The sequence below is a fragment of the Amphibalanus amphitrite genome, unplaced genomic scaffold (genome assembly GCF_019059575.1).
Source record: "Amphibalanus amphitrite isolate SeventyFive unplaced genomic scaffold, NRLGWU_Aamphi_draft 000385F_arrow, whole genome shotgun sequence".
Classification (NCBI taxonomy): Eukaryota; Metazoa; Arthropoda; class Thecostraca; order Balanomorpha; family Balanidae; genus Amphibalanus; species Amphibalanus amphitrite.
Genome location: NW_024881879.1, coordinates 27,370 through 45,042, shown reverse-complemented (window position 1 = coordinate 45,042; position 17,673 = coordinate 27,370). Strand labels below are relative to the sequence as shown.

General features: G+C 48.7%; 1 protein-coding gene across 2 annotated transcripts in view; it reads left to right on the top strand.

The window, feature by feature from the left end:
• Nucleotides 1–7,211, top strand: part of LOC122390187 (metabotropic glutamate receptor-like) — a 55,654-nt gene extending 48,443 nt beyond the window's left edge. For both annotated transcript variants that reach the window (XM_043382902.1, XM_043382903.1), the window contains one exon: nt 6,187–7,211. In XM_043382902.1, the coding sequence (XP_043238837.1) occupies nt 6,187–6,317 (131 nt within the window). In that variant the 3' untranslated portion in view covers nt 6,318–7,211. The remainder of the gene's footprint in view (nt 1–6,186) is intronic.
• Nucleotides 7,212–17,673: the final 10,462 nt, after the last annotated feature.

The window sequence follows — 17,673 nt, the reverse complement described above, 5'->3', positions numbered from 1 at the left end:
CAGGGGCACCCCAGGTCTGTCAGGGACACCAGAGACCTGCCAGGGGCGCCGCCGGCCTCGCAGGGGCACCATGGGCCTGTCAGGGACACCAGAGGCCTAGCAGGGGTACCACAGGCCTTACAGGGGCACCACCGGCCTTGCAGGGGCACCTTGGGCCTGTCAGGGGCACCACAGTCCTGTCAGGGCCCAGGGGCACCAGCGGCCTAGCAGGGGCACCACAGGCCTGCCAGGGGCACCACCGGTCTAGCAGGGGCACCATGGGCCTGTCAGGGGCCCCACCGGCCTCGCAGGGGGCACCACCGGCCTCGCAGGCATCACGGCATCACGCCAGGGGCACCTTGGGCCTGTCGGGGGCATCACGGGCCTGTTGGGGGCACTTTAGGCTTGTCAGGGGCACCACAGTCCTGTCAGGTCCCAGGGGCATCAGCAGCCTAGCAGGGGCACCCTAGGCCCGCCAGAGGTACAGCCCACCGCTAAAGTAATGTAGGGTTTTACCAAACTCAACGGTTGGCTTTGACTGGCGATTGTTTAATGCGAAGTGATTGAAAAGAAGATGTCAATAGCTAAAGTTGCAGCTGCAAGGGTGACGATACATATAAGCTACATTCAAAGTTTCATTGTAGTCTGGCTAATCGTTCCTAAGCTTCAGAAGCAGAACATACCCATGACTGAAACCCCACATTACTTCTGCTGTGGACTGTACCACAGGCCTGCCAGGGTCCAGGGGCACCACAGGCCTAGCAAGGGCACCACGGGCCTGTCAGGGACACCTCAGGCTCCCGTGCCCCCCCCCCCTCCCCCCCAGATCCGCCAGTGATGCCACACCACGCGAAACACCGCCAACTACCAGCTGCCGCGCCATAAACACGTGCCAACAACAGTCTTTTTTTTAAGGTCTACTCCGCTCGCGCAACTTTTGACTGACCCTCACTGCTACTATATTGCTTCCATATTATGCTGTGGAAAGCTTTACTTCACCAAGTGGCTAAAAACCTCCATCAAGGTATATTTTCTTAGCAATTTTTCTGGCGTTTTGGGGGGGGCCAAACAGGCCACTTTAGGCCTTTGGGGGGGGCCATGGCCCCCGTGGCCCCCCCCCCCTGGATCCGCCAGTGTTTGCAGGCCATGGCCACCAATTTGGCTATCTCAACTCAAAACTAATGTTAAGGTGGGAGTGTCCCTTTAATCTTTTAATCTTTTAATACTGTCCTGTGGACAGTATAAATAAAAGGGCCTCTCAGACCATCAGTCTCGGGGGCCTCCCTAGAAAAGTGTAAATGTGGATAGAGGGCCCCTCAGATTCATTAGGAGTGGACCTCTCTGACTATCAGTCTCAGGGGCCTCTTGTGGCCAGTATGAATATAAGAGCCTCTCAGACCATCGGTCTCAGGGGCCTCTTCTGACTAGTGTGGATAGAGGGCCCTCCCAGACCACCGGTTTCAGGGGCCTCCAGTGGCCAGTTATATGAACAGAAGGGCCTCACAGCCATCAGCCTCGGGGGCCTCTTCTGCCTGGTGTGAATATGAGGGCCTCTCATACCATCAGTCTCAGGGGCCTTCTCTGCCTAGTGTGAATATAAGGGCTTCCCAGGCCATCAGTCACAGGGGCCTCTTCTGACTATTGAGGATAGAGGGGCCTCCTCTGACTAGTGAGGGTAGGGGGCCTCGGCTAGACCGCCAGTGTCAGGGGCCTATTCTGACTAGTGTGGATGGAGGGGCCTCCCAGACCACCACTCTCAGACCTCTGACTAGTGTGGATACAGGGGCCTCCCAGACCGCCAGTGTCAGGGGCCTCCCCAGACCAGTGTGGATATTGGGGCCTCCTCAGATCCACTAGGGCCTCTCAGGCCATCAGTCTCAGGGGCTTCGACTGACAAGTATGAACAGAGGGCCTCCTTGGATCCATCACAGCCCCTTGGAGTCCGTGCATGGGGATTCGTGGAACTTATTTTTACCGAGTTTGTTTATTCTGGAAGGTGACGACGTCCTCTCAAATCGAGACGAGGGGCCTCGAGTAAAAAGTGGGTGGGCCAAAACACATGGTTGGCCCCCCCCACCTCGAAAAGTGGGTGGGCACTTGCCCACCTGCCCCCCCCCCTGTTCCTACGCCTATGACTAAATGTACAGAGCTATTTAAAGCGCAACCAATTTGTTATAGGCATTTCTTTGAGTACCTTATCCATTGAACTTCGTGAAATTTAGATAAGACGAATTCAATTTTGTATTTGAAGCAGTGGTTTCACATATTTCGTTCCTACCTTTGTAATTGGAGGTGAACTTGCAAATTGCACATTGATAACAGATATAAATGCAACCTTTTGCTGCAGCCAGTAGGTACCGTTGCTCATTCAGTCAACGATCCCGTTCATTCTCTCCGTTACATCCTCTCTCGCCTCTGCCATCTCCGCTGCCTATTCACCGATCAGTCCCGTTCGTTTTCTCCGTTCGCCCTCTCTCGTCTCTCCTATCTCCGCTGCTCCGTCAGCTATCAGTCCCGTTCGTTCTCTCTGTTACACCCTCTCTCGCCTCTCCCATCTCTGCTGCTCAGTCACCCAGGCCGGGAGGCCGCCAACCCAATGATGGCTCCCATGTAAGTTACTCGCCGAGACCGGCGCGCCGCACGAGCCGGCTTTAATTAGGCCGCTGATGGCCGCCTGAAGTGGCGCCCGGACTTTGCTCTCTCGCTCTCCCGCCCGCCACACACACCTCCTCTTCAGGCGGGGTTCATCAGTCGGGTGGCGGTGTGGGACACAGGGAGAGTCGCCGTCAACATCGCTGGTGGTTCAGTGAACTAAATTATAGTCTGACAAACCTATGAAATAACGGAGCTGACGTGCCTCAATTAACAAGAGCATAGTCAGGCACGGCAGCAGTACGTACGCTGAAGAATACAATATAGATGCTTGCGAATGCCAAAACGGGTTCTGGATGTCCATTCAGGCGCTGAAGTTGAAAGAAATGTTTTTTTTTCCTCATGTGACCAACTTACATATATACTACAATCTCAAAGCAACCAGCCGGCATCATTGGGCATAGGTCAGAACTCAGAAGCAGGCATTCATATTGATGATGCAGGGCTCAGCCTTGCTTTATTCATGGGCAAACCATGCTGCTTTCACGGGCCATGTTACGTCATTTATTCGTCGCTAATGAGATGTAAAGTTATTGGATGCTTATGGGAAGACTTTACGCTGTGATGCGATTTTTTATGACAGAGCTGAATTAAAGTGGGACGATTTACTATCATATTCCAGAACGCTCAGAAGAGTTACTTATTTACCCATTTTTTGCTTTAGAATCCTTAAAATTGTGTCTCAATAAGGAATTATTTTACTTGATGGTGGATCTCTCGCCTAGCCTGGTCGATCATGCCCCAAGCTGATCATAATTGCCGCGATCCCTTGCAACCACATCTATCTTTATTCCACTACACGGGATTTTTTTTCATATCAATGTAAAATTACCATTCCCATGACCTTTGACATGACTGCTATCAACATGCCATATTTAGCATGATCTGAGCTGCTGAGAGGGTTGGGGATGCACACATGCCTCTGATGAAGATTGCTGTCCTCACTGGTGACCAATTCCAATTACTTTGTGTTTTACCGTGACGAAATGGGTGGCGTATGAGCTCGTTATGTCTTTAGAGCCGAGACTCCAGCTGCTTTCCTTTGGTGTCTGAGCTCATTAGGGTTTCAAACGACCATCGAATGCAGAACGGACCCATGCATATTTACCGTGGGTAATGAAAAGTTTCAATCATTTTGTCATAATATGCAGAAGGTTGATGGCAATGTTTTGCTAATTGTAAATTGTTGAAATTAACTGGCGAAGCATGGAGCTGGAGTATAAGTATCGTAATTTAAATGAAAAATATTCATTTCGATTTAACAGTATTGTGCAATGATATGTTATTTATCTAACGTTGGTGCAGCACTGTTCTTGCTGTGAACCGTGAGTTGTTGTTGCGGAACCGTTACAAAGCGGCAGAACGAACAGAATTTAGAGGAGGCTGCCTAATTTAGTGTTTGCCAGGTCCTGACATTGATGGGTGGTCTCGCTTACCCAATAACAACAATATATTTCCATTGTCGGAGAGTAATGCGATGGAAAATAAATGGTCTTCAATATCGTCCTATTTGCGAAAACCCAGGAGAGAAGAAACTACATTAATCTTACATTGGTGGAAGAACGCCACCAGATGTATATTGAGAGAAGAACTGAGTGATTGTAATGGAGAAATGTCCTCCTAACGAGTAAACATAACTGCATACCGATCGCATTTTTGTTGTGTTGAGTTGTTGTGTGCTTCAATATTTTACAACGACGACGAATTAATAAGGCTTAGAAACCTATATTTTAAGTAGCTCTTCTTTCAATAGTTATTGAATTTTAGGCAATTTTATACAAGTACGTGTAGCCGGCCGTCACCTTAAGCCCCCTCCGCTCGCTGCCACCGGCCATCGGCCCTATACCGGCGACGCGCCTGCCATTCACTATAGACTGCGACATGACTCGTTCTGTATAGTACGCGTCGGCCGGCCGATATGCACAAACGACAGCGAATCGCCGCGCAGGTAAACAGAGGGCCTCTCTGACAGCGCTGGCTCGTCGATAACAGCAACAATGTCGCATACGAGCGGTCTGACGGTGGCAGGCGCCTCCCTGCCCCCACGGGACTGACGGCGGCTGTGTGTCGGCTCGCTGCACGACTCCTGACTGTAGTGGTGTCGTCACGGCGCGTGCCACACACAGGTGACAGCTGTCGCTCCCGACAATACCCGCATGAAATGTGTCCGGGGAAAGCAGTGGAAATGTGTGTCAGACGCCAGGAAATGTGTGCCATGCCAGGTGGTACGGTTTTACTGTCATGTTATCTTGGCTCGGTCCCTCTGTAAGGCCAGAAATGGGCTACATTTTGCGTGAAAGTGATAATACCAGTGATAATGCCAAACAATCTGTGAATGAAGAAAAATATGAATGAAATTTTAATGTTTTTGTAATCTTTTAAACCGATTGTATTGTAAGTGAACCTATATCAAACGAGGCGATCCGACAGTTTGAGCTTGTTTATGTGCCTGGTTGCCTTCCTGACAGTTATCCGCCTTTTCAACTAAACTTTATGACGGCCATTTTAACCCTTAACTCAAACGCCGAGTCCAACCGATCCGAGTTTTTAAACCTTATCGCTCGCGCCACGCAGACTGTGTTTGACTGTGTGTTTGCGCCACGTGAATGTGTTTCAATTCAAATGACGCTTTTTTTCTTCTTAAGACTGTCTTATTCAGGTAGGATTAAGACCAAATCTTATTATGGTCATTATAAATATTTGGATGGTGACAGAAAACAGTTTTTATATTTTAAGATGCTGTGAAAGACATCTGTTGACCTTCAGTGGAAAGTCGAAACTCGAAACTGGAATACTTGATTCCACCATTCCTGACACATAACAAATCACTGCAGTATGAAGTATGCTCTGAAACTGTCATGAATCGTGATCGAGTGCTGCACTTTCAGCAACTTTTGATTCTCCATGGGATAGGCGCACATCACTCTATAACTCCTACAAGCTAGAACAACCATAGTTCCTAGCTTTGTAGTAGATATCACAAACATTACAAGTCACAATTTGCTGCACTTGTGTTTTCCGCTGGCATCCAGAGAGCCACAGAGCGACACCAGACGTTAGCGGTCGGTCGGTGGGCCCCGCCTGTGACATACCTGTGGGCCCCGCGCGTCACGGGAGAATGCCATCAACTGCCGCCTGACGTGACTGTAGGTTACGGGTGCCGTGGGTCTCTCGGGGCGGAGCCGGACCGGGTGCCGGAACAACGCCACACCTGGGTAGAAACGGTGATGGTGTGGTTACTGGTCCACCAAATAATAAATGGAGATCGTGGCGTATGACCAGTTGATCTATCTTGCATATAATCGGATTTCACAACGTTGATGAGCATTGCACAGTTGCTGCTGATCGTAGGCCAGGCTACTTGACGCGCGTTTTGCTGGTTACTGATATGAGGACGGCAGGAAGCATAGGCAAAGCTGGCCATTGAAAATATGCGGTGACCGGTTTGGCATGACTCGACACTTGATAAGGCACGAAAGACTCGACGTAATCGACATAACTGTCGGTGTCTGTGTGTTTAGTGACATCTCTAACTGAAGCTCGGTTGTTCCACAGCGCTGGCTATGACGGAGGTAGTCAAACTGCAGGGATCCTCCGCAGCCGGCTCCCAGGCCACCGCCACCTCTGTGGTTCCCCAGGAGGACGGCGACCATCGACAGCGGCCCAACAACACGGCGCCCTTATGAGAGCGGGCCTCTGGCGCGGCCGGCCGTGCGCCGCCGCCGGCGCCGGCCGTGCACGTGGTGGAGAACCCGCTGCCGGCCGAGGAGCCGGCGCTGCGGCGCCGGGTGTCGGCCACCGGCCGCAGGGGCGCCGCCGACTCGGACGGACCGCCCAGCTACGCCTCGGTGGTGGGGCCGGCGCGCGGCGCGCCCGACTGGACACCGGAGGCGGCCGCCGACTGGCCCGACGAGGACGACTCGACGAGGGCGCACTGCGGCGACTCGCCGCTCTCCAACGGCGTCGAGCCGGCGCTGCTGCCGGCCGCCGACATTTACTCAGATGCCAAGGAGTTGGCCATCTAAGTAATTACGTATATATGTAACCCGATGAACTGATTGATCCAAAAACCTGCAGTATTTTTTAGGTGTACGAGACAACGCTGAGTGTTTCCTATCATTGAGTGGAGAATGCCTGTGACTAGGAGTGATGCTGCTATGTTGTCAGTTCATGTTTTAGGCATATGTTGGAAGCTCTGCGAGCATATCAGCATCGCATCGCTTTCTGCTGTGAGGTGTTGTCCATAGTTCACTCACGCCCATTCAAAACACAACTATCAATCGCGGAAAGATTAAACCGCTGCACTGTTCCCTATGTAGAGTGTGGACACGACAGCTCTGTCCTGGGTGAATTCGCCTCTCCCTCAGTGCAGTCTGACCGGGCAGCGCTTGATCCCGACTTAGCTCATAAGCTAACCTGTTAGTTCACTCGCCATGTCGCTAGTCAGGTACGCTATATTACTGATCCAATGTGGTTACAAGGGTCTGAATTAAGAGCCTAAATCAACAGGTTCAGTCCTTTGACGTTTAATTACATTGCACGACCAACAAACGCTTTATGCGCTGAATCATATCGCTGATTGGTACCTACTTTAACCCTCGCCGGCCGAGGAGGGGGGGGGGGGGGGTGCCGCCCCCCCATAAGGTTTTTTTCGCGATAGCTCCGAACACGCTGGCGATAGAGAGTTGAAACTTGGCATACCTGATCGTTGATTCAAGTCGGACCTTTTGACTTCAACCACAATTTTGGGTCAGGTCAGGTCACTGACCTATGACGTCATAAGTGAACCTCTGCATGGTCTTCAGATGTCGCAACTTCGCAACGCCCTCACTGCCAGAGGAGATGTCACAGGGAAATGAAACTCGCAGGATCTAGTATCCATTATGAGTCTCACAACTTGTATATCTCGGATTTTTCCTAAAGTTCATATAAGGTCAGGTCATTTTCGTGACCTCACCATTATAAGTCAATGGGGAAAAAATGAAAACTGCTATTCTGGCGCCGAGAACGATCTCCAACTATCTCAAGCACACAGAATCGTGATTTGATGCACTCCTTGCAAGGTTAGATGCGTCACTTTTGCAATGTTGACCTTCCGTGACGTCATTTATGACGTCATCAAGGTCATATAGTTTTTCGTCAATAACTCTTGATCAAATTGAGCTAGCGAGTCGGGAAGGCCACCAATTGACTCAGGAAGACCTGCTGAATCGAATGATATGCGACATGACCTCTTTTGACCAACTTCGTGACCTGGGGGTGCTGACCTGACCTTGACCTGAGGTCAACACCCCAAGTTGACCTGACCCGGACAAAAAATATATCATTCGACGCGCCTGAGCAAGGCGAACACGATGCTGCCAAAATCGTGGCTCTGCGGCCGTTTTTTGCGAAGTTATTCACCAAAACCTGAACCGTACCTTGGGGCACTTGACCTGACCTCAGAGGTCACCGGTTGACCTAGGACCTTAAAATCGGTTACCAATCTCTGCGTCTTGTAACGGCGCACACGCTCGTTTTTTCCGCGACGCACTAGCTCCACCAGGGGCGAAACGGCAAGGGGGGGTCGTACCCGCCCCCCCCCCCCCTCGGCCGGCGCGTATGTAGAAAACCAATAGGTCCGGCGAGGGTTAACAGATTATACAAGGCAACTAATGATATAGCGCTCCTACCGGAACCTGATCATTGCGGAATGATTTTGCCGTAACGATTTCATCTATTTACAAGTAATACTTTAAGTGAAATGTGCATACATATTGTACATTTAAACCAGTTTTGCACGAGCTTAAGATCATTACACCAGTAAAACGCCTTTTGGGCGAAGAACGAGCGAGCGAGATGGTGAGCCCTGCACGTGCGGAAGGGCGAGAGGGTACTTCTAACGGGCTTGCGCAAAGCGCCCTTCTACCCGGTCGCTAACGGTGTACCAAATTTGAACGCAATCGGCCCAGCTGTTCCTGAGATCTTGAAGCGGCATTCTGCACGTGCGCACGTGCAAACGGGGTACAAACTGACTTTCGCACGGCACCCTACTAACTGGTCCCCAACCGTGTACCAAATTTGAGAGCAATCGGCCCAGCCGTTCTCGAGATCTGGGAGCGCCCCCTGCACGTGCGCACGTGCAGTAGCACCTTAACCGCAACACATGGGAATGCATTGCCTGGTGGGTGCCTACCTGTATGCCAAGTTTCAGCGAAATCGCCCCAGTAATTACCGAGTTATTAAAATGGGAACAAATTTGACACCTCTTATTGTTGTATTTTGCACGTGCAGTGGGGGTCACTCACATAGATCAAGAGTGTCCGACCATTGGTAGAAGGGATGCAGCTACCCTACAAAAATTACCGCAAGACAATCGCCCAAGCGGCTGCTGAGATATGGGCCTCTCAAAATCACTACTTTTGCAAAACTGCTTGAACACCCTTGACATTTCACGTGGCACGTGCCACGACGGTCACTGAGATGTATCAAAAGTAGTCAATTACGGGGTAGAAGGGATGGGGCTACCCAACAAAAAAGACCGCAGGCCAATCGGTCCAGCGGTTGCTGAGATATAAGCCTCTCAAAAGCGTTACAGGCCGGGCCGGGCCGCTCATACTGAGATTTTTCCGTTATATTGAAAAGACTCGCTTCGCTCGCTGCGCTCGCTCGCTCGTAATCAAATATGACAGAAGCTTTAACGCAATTTTTCGTTTCAATGCTGTCAACAATATTTCGACAATGTCATCTGTTCGCCTTCAGTGGAGAGTCGAAACTCAAAACTGGAAGATTTGATTCCAACGATCCCACTTTGTTGATAGATGGCTAGTTGTTGTGATTCTTAAATCTTAAATATTTCCGGACCATTTTCTGCAACGGAGAGGGGACAATTAGTTCCGCTCAGCGACAATCTCCTTGGGATCTTATTTGGTCTCTTATTCGAACTGTTTCCATCTTATGACATCTTCACTTAATTAACGTGCTAATAACCTCAGTGGAAATGCTCAAGCAACTAACCCTCATACACCAAACATACAAATAATTATGCAATCATTCCTAAAAGGGATGATTACATAATTGGATGCCATTATTTTATAGTGCAAGCAAGTCGTTGCCCTTTAACCCGCGCCCTGGTGGGGGGGGGGGCTATTTTTTGCCCCCCCCCCCCCTCCAGACTTTTCGATATATCTCCAGAACCGCTGCGCCGATCGTCACCAAACTTTCAGTACCCTCCCGGACATCAATTTTACACATTGTGACCAAAATTTTTTCCAAAGGCTATGATAGGTTGGCCGGAAATGACGTCAGAGTGACGTCATGTTCTGCCGTTTTCGACCGAAAAAAGGGTTTCGCGGGAAGAGCTGTCAGGCCTATAGCTTTGCAAATACAGAAAAACGATTAGGACATAAAAGCTGTAGAATTGACAGGGCTACAAAACTGCTATCTCGGATTTTTGAAATTTTTGGATTTTGACCCCCAAAAATCAAAAAATAGATTTTTTGATTAAAATAGCCGAAAAATCCAAAAAGTTTTTTGAATTTCGAAAAAAACGGAATATATGTGATAGTCCCTACCGCCTTCTATCTACATACCAAATTTGAGATCGATACCTCTTTTTTTGGCCAAGTTATAGCGAAAAAACTGTTCAAAATTGATGACGTCAAATTTTCAAACTCAATTTTTAGCAATTCTAGACCTCGTAGCGCAAAACAAAGACCACCATTAGACTCCCCGTGACGAGCTGCATCGAATCAATACCCATTTTATGCAAAAATATCAATTTTGAAATTTGACCTTTTTTGACCTGACCTTGACCTGACCTCCACCAGAAAGTGACCTAAGCCGTACCTGATAGTCTTATAACCAACACCATTGAGTTGGAAATGAAAAATTGGCCATAAAACATGCGTCGCACAGCCTTAGTACCTAAAGTTAGGTTCATGTGACCTGACCTGTGGGCTGTGACCCTTGGTGACCTGACCTGTGACCTGACCTGGTAATGTCAGTGACCTCTTATAGCAACATATGTACTAGGCAACTGACGCCCTATCGCTGATTCTCGACAAAATGCGTTTTCTTCGGTGTTATAGCGCATTCCCTAGATGACCCGTGAACGGTGAAACATTTCATCTTTGACCTGACCTGTGACGTCATCGGTGACCCCGAGGTCAATGAAATTTGGTTTTCCGCGACAAATTTGACAGGCCTTTCGAACGCCGTTTGAATTTTGCGGATCCGTCCAGTAGTTTCAGAGATACGAGGGGGGGCAAAAAATAGCCCCCCCCCCCCCACCAGGTCGCGTTATAAACAGACCCCACCAGGGTGCGGGTTAACCCATTTACGCCCTTCGTTGCGTTTTCGCAACACAAGCAAGCGTCGACGTGATCAAATCTTGAGAAGTGTATAATGGCGTCTCACCGATGAGACAAGTTTCAGCGCGTTTAGCATGGATCCGCGCATGATGCTATGCAGTTACAAGTCTGTGCGGCCGGTAACTTACCGTCCAGAGCTCCCAGAGGGAAGTCGAAGGTCCCGTCAGTGATGACGTCACGAAAACCAAAATAAGTAGATTAAGTGATTAATTATATCGTAATGAATAATGTGTGAACATATTCTGTAGAGTCCCTACAATAGCTAGAATATACATTTTATTAACAAATTATGCTGCAAATAGGGTTTGTGACTATTTTCAAATATGACTACAGTCGTGTTGCGGTAACGCAACGTTGGGCACATCGGAAAGACAGGGGTGTTGCGAAAATGCAACGAGGGGCAAATTGGCAGGGCAGCGGAAGTATAGGAACATCAAATAGACTTCACTTGAGATACGTTGTGGGTTCTTTCCTTCTCTCCCCAATCTTCCTCCTTCTCTTCCACGCGCCCCCAACTCTCTCTCCTTCCCCCCTCTCTCTCTCCCTCTCTCTCTCTCTCTCTCTCTCTCTCTCTCTCTCTCTCTCTCTCTCTCTCTCTCTCTCTCTCTCTCTCTCTTTCTCTCTCGTTTTGTAGTCGTGAGGGACGTGTAGGTATGTAATGTGCAAGGTGCATTTGCACGTGAATGTTGCGACACGTTTCACATTAACTCACTTAAACAGCTATCAAACACTCATTTCTTTTTCTCGCAGATTATCGGGCTATTCGAGCTATGGGTTTTCGAGCATCTGAAAATCGCATGGTAGGAAAAGGACCTGCATCAAACGGTCGGCGATGCTAACGGAGCTGAGAGATAGCGAGGTACTTTGAAAATTGGATCTACTTTGTAGTAAATAATGGGGACGTAGTCTGGTATCAGACGACAGATAGGCATTGTCATTCTCTGGATGCAATCCGCTGGCCCTTACGTTAGAAAAGATAACTCCCAGAAGCGGCAAATGTGGGATATGTCCCCTCGGGGGGGGGGGGGGCAACGGACCCCTTCGGCAGGGGTGATGAGGGCGTCTGGGAAAATAATAGTTTATTTTTAGAATTCATGGTTTGCACGGATTGATAAGGTGGTTGATGTGAAGCATTGCTTGTTTGTTTAAAGGGTAGGCCTTTTGTCTAATCAGACCATTTTAGAGCTAGAAGCATTATTGGAATTAGGTAAAACATTGGTCTGAGCGGGCATGGTGAATCGTCGAGGCTGAGCCCATCCATCCAGGCCACCCATGATCCAGCCCCCCCCCCCCCTTCCCAAGCACTTTCTGTATCCGGCTACAGACCTGTGCTCCTATGGGAGCTGCTCGAACGCGATATACCTAGTTGCCCGTCCAGCTCGAAACAAAGGTTGAGGCATGGAGAAGGATTCTACTATCCTGAAGATGGAAAGGACGGATTGACGAAACACTTGGAAAGTGTGAACTGCGTCCAATCACCAGTCTGCCCTGGCATTGTCTCGAGAAAGAGGTTACAAGTGTGAAGGTCGCTGAGAGTGGGACAATGAAAATTTTGGATTAGGTGTAAAAGTGATAAAATGGGTCCTGGGAGACACTTTAAGCCGAGTTGTTATGACGCTCTACGCCTTACGCAGGTAATGTGTGAAAGCCGGATAGGTTCATTTTTTGATAAGAGTGTGCACGACTACCCTGCATTTGAATTTGTCTTTACTCCTAGGAGGGTGGTTAACAATGGTATTGCGGATAGGCGCTTAGGCGAGGCACTGGTTGACTCCCAATCCTCGGTTAAATTGTTTTCAGTTTGGGGTTCTCATATGAGAGGGTAATGGGCTAATGGCTCTGTCTAATTTTCAAAAAGAAAGCACCGCCCAGGGTACGTGCCGACCACTAGGTACTTTAAATGGACGATTGTTGTTGATAATGACCGTTTGTTGCCATCTCCCCGTTCGCGAACCCTTAAGTTATGCTCCCTCATTGAGGCTCTTAGTCGGGTAATAAAGCATGAGGGATGTGGGTTCCGCATTCTCAAGCAATATTTTTCAACAGTTGGTGAAATATATGTTAACCCTCGCATGTGTGCGGCGTTTTCCAGCTTCTAATGTGTAGGGGGGGGGGGTCGGTTGGACCCCCCCCCTTGCCGTTTGGCCCCTGATCGAGCTAGAGCTTCGCGGAAAAAACGAGCGTGTTGCCCGTGACGAGAGGAAGCCGATGATACCCAATTTTAAGGTCCTAGGTCATTGGTTGACCTTCCAGGTCAGGTCAATGACCCAAAGTCGGGAAAATCGGGACCTATTAGAAAGTCGTAAAGTGTGGCTGCTAAGGGGTTTTTCGGGGTGCTGATCACGAATATCGTGTTAGTTTTGATCACAGATGATGTCTTTAAGCATTTAGACCAGGTCGGGTCAGGTCAGGTCAGGTCAATCAGTAGGCGTCGTGACGGGTATTCGTAGTACGTGTCAACCGCTTCTGACAGCTTCGTAACATGTTACGAAGGCACCAAAACTACTTCGTAAATGTTCAAATGGTTGCTAAATTCGAATTCAGCTCCAAAAACTAGCCTAGAAACATGTAAAACTCGAAAAAGTGAACCGAGGTCACCCGAGGTCACCAAAGGTCAATGACCTGACCTGACCTTCAGGTGACCTTGACACCCACCATAATGCATGGGAGCAACATCAAATCACATGTTTGAACGTTTGAAACCACGAAAAGCTTGCAAACGCGCGGCTAATGCGAGCCGACGTACGCCGAATCGCGATTCTGGCCAAACATGGTCTCGGAAAAGAGGTCACAGGTCAAAGGTCATTTGGGTCAGGGTCATGAAATTTTCAGGGTAGGTGTCAAATTGATCAATGCGAGGGTACTGAAAGTTTCGTCGCGATCGGCCGCTTTTTACGCGAGTTATTCGCGAAAAACCATGGGGGGGGTCCATCCGACCCCCCCCCCCTACACATGCGAGGGTTAAAACAAACTAGCATATACGGCGGTTTAGTGTACTTTATGTCCGTCTGATGTGCCCGTCGTTGCGTTTTCGCAACGCTGATGGCGCCCGGTGTGCCCTTCGTTGCGATTTCGCAACGCACGTTTTTTACGTTTTTCTCGAAAAACTTTTGCTGCCGGCAAAAATTATTTTCGATTCCATGCAAGGCCCTGGTAGAAGCGTAACATATCTTGATTTCATCGATTTTCATGATGGTCAATATTCCTGGGCATAAATGGGTTAATTTGGTATGTCTAGGTAATCGCAGGTCTTGCATCTAAAACCCTGACTCGATCACTCTGGCGTAGTGTCATCCTCGAATGGTTCCGGGAAGCCGGGATGGAGGAATTATCTCACAAACGAAGCATATCTGGTAAAATATCTTCATCCTTCTTATGGCATATCCATCGGCAACCATGCTCATTGTTTTGTGCGTGCTGAATCATATCGGACGCTGATGCATACCACCCCATCCCTCAGTTCCCCCGGGGCTTGACTCTTTCCCTCGCGCCTCTCTCTGATCTAGGAGACTAGATCTCGTCTCCGCCTCGGGTCTCTGCTCCGTGGCCGACACAGCGCATACCAATGACCTCTGCCTGTCGACAGCGTCCGCCTCAGGGCGGCGACTGAGAGGTCCACCCGCGGCGGTTCGGCACAGCCGGCGCCGCAACGTTTCAGACGAGCATGAGAGACGTGACGTGAGATCACACCATGGCCAGCGTGCAGAACGACCTGTCACATCCGTGACGAGACTAACCTGTGACGGCCAGACTGAGAACCGAACACCCGGTGGACCTTGACCTGGGATACCGGAGCGCTGTCACTTAGTATCGATCGGCCCAGCGGGTGGCAGCCAGCCGAGCACGGCAGCCGAGAGTGGTGCTGACACGGGAAGGGACGCGAGAGAGAGAGAGAGAGAGAGAGAGAGAGAGAGAGAGAGAGAGAGAGAGAGAGAGAGAGAGAGAGAGAGAGAGAGAGAGAGAGAGAGAGAACCGAGCGTTACCATGTTGATAAACTTGTGACTTGTCTGCAAGGATAAACACAAAGAACGCCAAGAAATGTAAAAATGCGTTTACTCTTATAATGCCGACCCAATGGCCAATCATGGCCGATATCCATCAATGCATAAACAGCGCGTTTTTTTAAGAGCATTTATTACTTTCATGGCCTGCGAGACTATTACCATTTTACAAATAAAGTGGAGGGACGGTTTAATCGGCACCAGCTCACCCGTAGGTAAGTACCATAGAACCGCGACATATCGGTGTGCAATTGCCAGTGATGATATACAGGGTGATCCAAAAAAATTGGAACCCCTAACTTAAAATGTCCGCAAGTCCGAAAGTTTTCACATTATTGACAAATTGCAAACACCATTAGAAAGAGCGTTCAATTTTCTATGAAACCAAGCTGATTGAACTTACCTATTATTACAAATATTGCCCTAGTTATATGCCTATAAAATTTGTGTCACAAAACTCACTGAAACGGTTTCGAACATTATGCGCAAATCAGTGATTTGCGGTTTGCTGTTCTGACCATGTCGCATGTTGGAGGTTCATGAATAAAAATAGCTCATCCACGTGCTATTGTAAGGGATTTAAATTTCAACAGGCGCAAAAAAGTCATTCGGTGCTCCGTGCCACACGGCCCACTCAGTGGTCGAATTTGTGGGACAGGCCTGCCCGGCCTTCATCGAGCCAGATGCCTGGCCACCGAAGAGTCCTGACCTCAACCCTTTGGACTTCTTCGTGTGGAGCGAACTGGAGCGAATTATGTATAGAGGTCAGAGGATCAGCACCATAGAGGAGCTGAAGGAAAGGCTGACGGCCTGCTGGGATCAGTTGTCCCAGAGACTGCTGGCCTGCGCCGTCGGAGCCGTCCCGAAGCGACTGCAGGCCTGCGTGACGGCCAACGGAGCTCGGTTTGAGCACATGCTGTGATGAACAGCGGAAGCTAGAACGCGTGTATTTGTTCTATTGTGTGCTTCTGTGTAAACTTTTATGAAATAAAATTGAATTTGGATGTGGTGTTATTCGCAAAAAGACAACAGATAGAGTGCTAACGGACTTCAGTGCATTGTTAACAATTGGCGATTTCGTTTCACTCAGTTTTCTGACGCTCATTCCAAAAGCTAATAGTGTGTCAATGCTTTACAACATACATTAACGAATTTGACGTGATTTCATAGAGGATTTAATGCTCTTTCTAATGGTGTTTGCAATTTGTCAATAAAGTGAATACTTTCGGACTTACAGACATTTTAAGTTAGGGGTTCCAAATTTTTTGGATCACCCTGTATAGTTAATATTTTTTGGTAGCTTGATTACAAATGCTCATGTTGGCTTGTGCGTCTTGTTTGTTAGTTAGCGGAATCTCGGCAACTTTTTCGTTCCAGAATTGGTGTGTCGGAATATCAAAATGTTCGAACGTTATCATCATAGTATATGACTGTTACTGTGAAAAGAAAGTGTATTTTCACTGCTACATGTGTGCATTGCATTTCAATGCCATCGCCATGATTATCAATGTTCAAAATGATGTTGCGTAGTGTACCTATGTATTGCGCATTTCGAGACAAGAATGAGTCTAAGATTATCATCTGCGTCACTGTTTGTTGTACCTACACATCGATGTCTGTGCTGGGTTATAAAAGCAGTATCTGTTTGAGATAGCTCCTAAAACGATGGACCCTTTCCTGTAGTGCTGGTGCTCAATGTTTTAATAAATGTTACGCTATTGGTATCGTTTCACGGCTGTTACTACTTACAAAAGCTTCTGTAGATATATGCTAAAATAGGCCTATTATAAAGATTTTGAAAAGCGCAAAACGAAGTCACCCTCAGTAACACTCACTGCGCGCAATAGCGCCGGCCGGACTGAGTGACTGCGAGGGTATACTGTGCCGCCGTACACTAAGCCACTGTGAGGTATGCTGTGCCGCCGTACACTGAAGCGCTGCGGCGCAGCGTCACGTGGCGCCCGCCGGCAGCAGTGCGCGACAATACTGGCGACTGGCTCCATGCATCACTCGATGTTTTGACGCGCAGGCGCAGGCCGCATCAGCCAACAGTCCTTATTTCCATTCCAGTCCTTATTTCCAACAGTCCTTATTTTCATTCCATGCCGCTAAGAGCGGCATGGAATGATGCTCTGGGAGTGCCATGAATCTTCATGTTATGTAGCATTGGACTAAGTGTCTGTAAATACAAAGTTCTCTCTCTCTCTCTCTCTCTCTCTCTCTCTCTCTCTCTCTCTCTCTCTCTCTCTCTCTCTCTCTCTCTCTCTCTCTCTCTCTCTCTCTCTCTCTCTCTCTCTCTCTCTCTCTCTCTCTCTCTCTCTCTCTCTCTCTCTCTCTCTCTCTCTCTCTCTCTCTCTCTCTCTCTCTCTCTCTCTCTCTTCTCTCTCTCTCTCTCTCTCTCTCTCTCTCTCTCTCTTATTCTAACATAACTGGGCAAAAAAGAAACAATTAACCTGAACCTAACAGAGTTTCTAGTTTTCTACGGCCTGTTGGAGTCTGGACTCTGGAGCATGTTTCAGCATTCTCCTTCTAGCTTCGACTACATAGGTCACAAGTCACAACTCACAAAGCAACAAACGGGAGGTTTTTCAAGACCGAAACGCTGTCCCTGTGTAGTGTATGTTTTATGGATACGCACACTCATAGACAGCACATGTGAATTAAGACAGAGTTATTGCTAAACTTTTAAC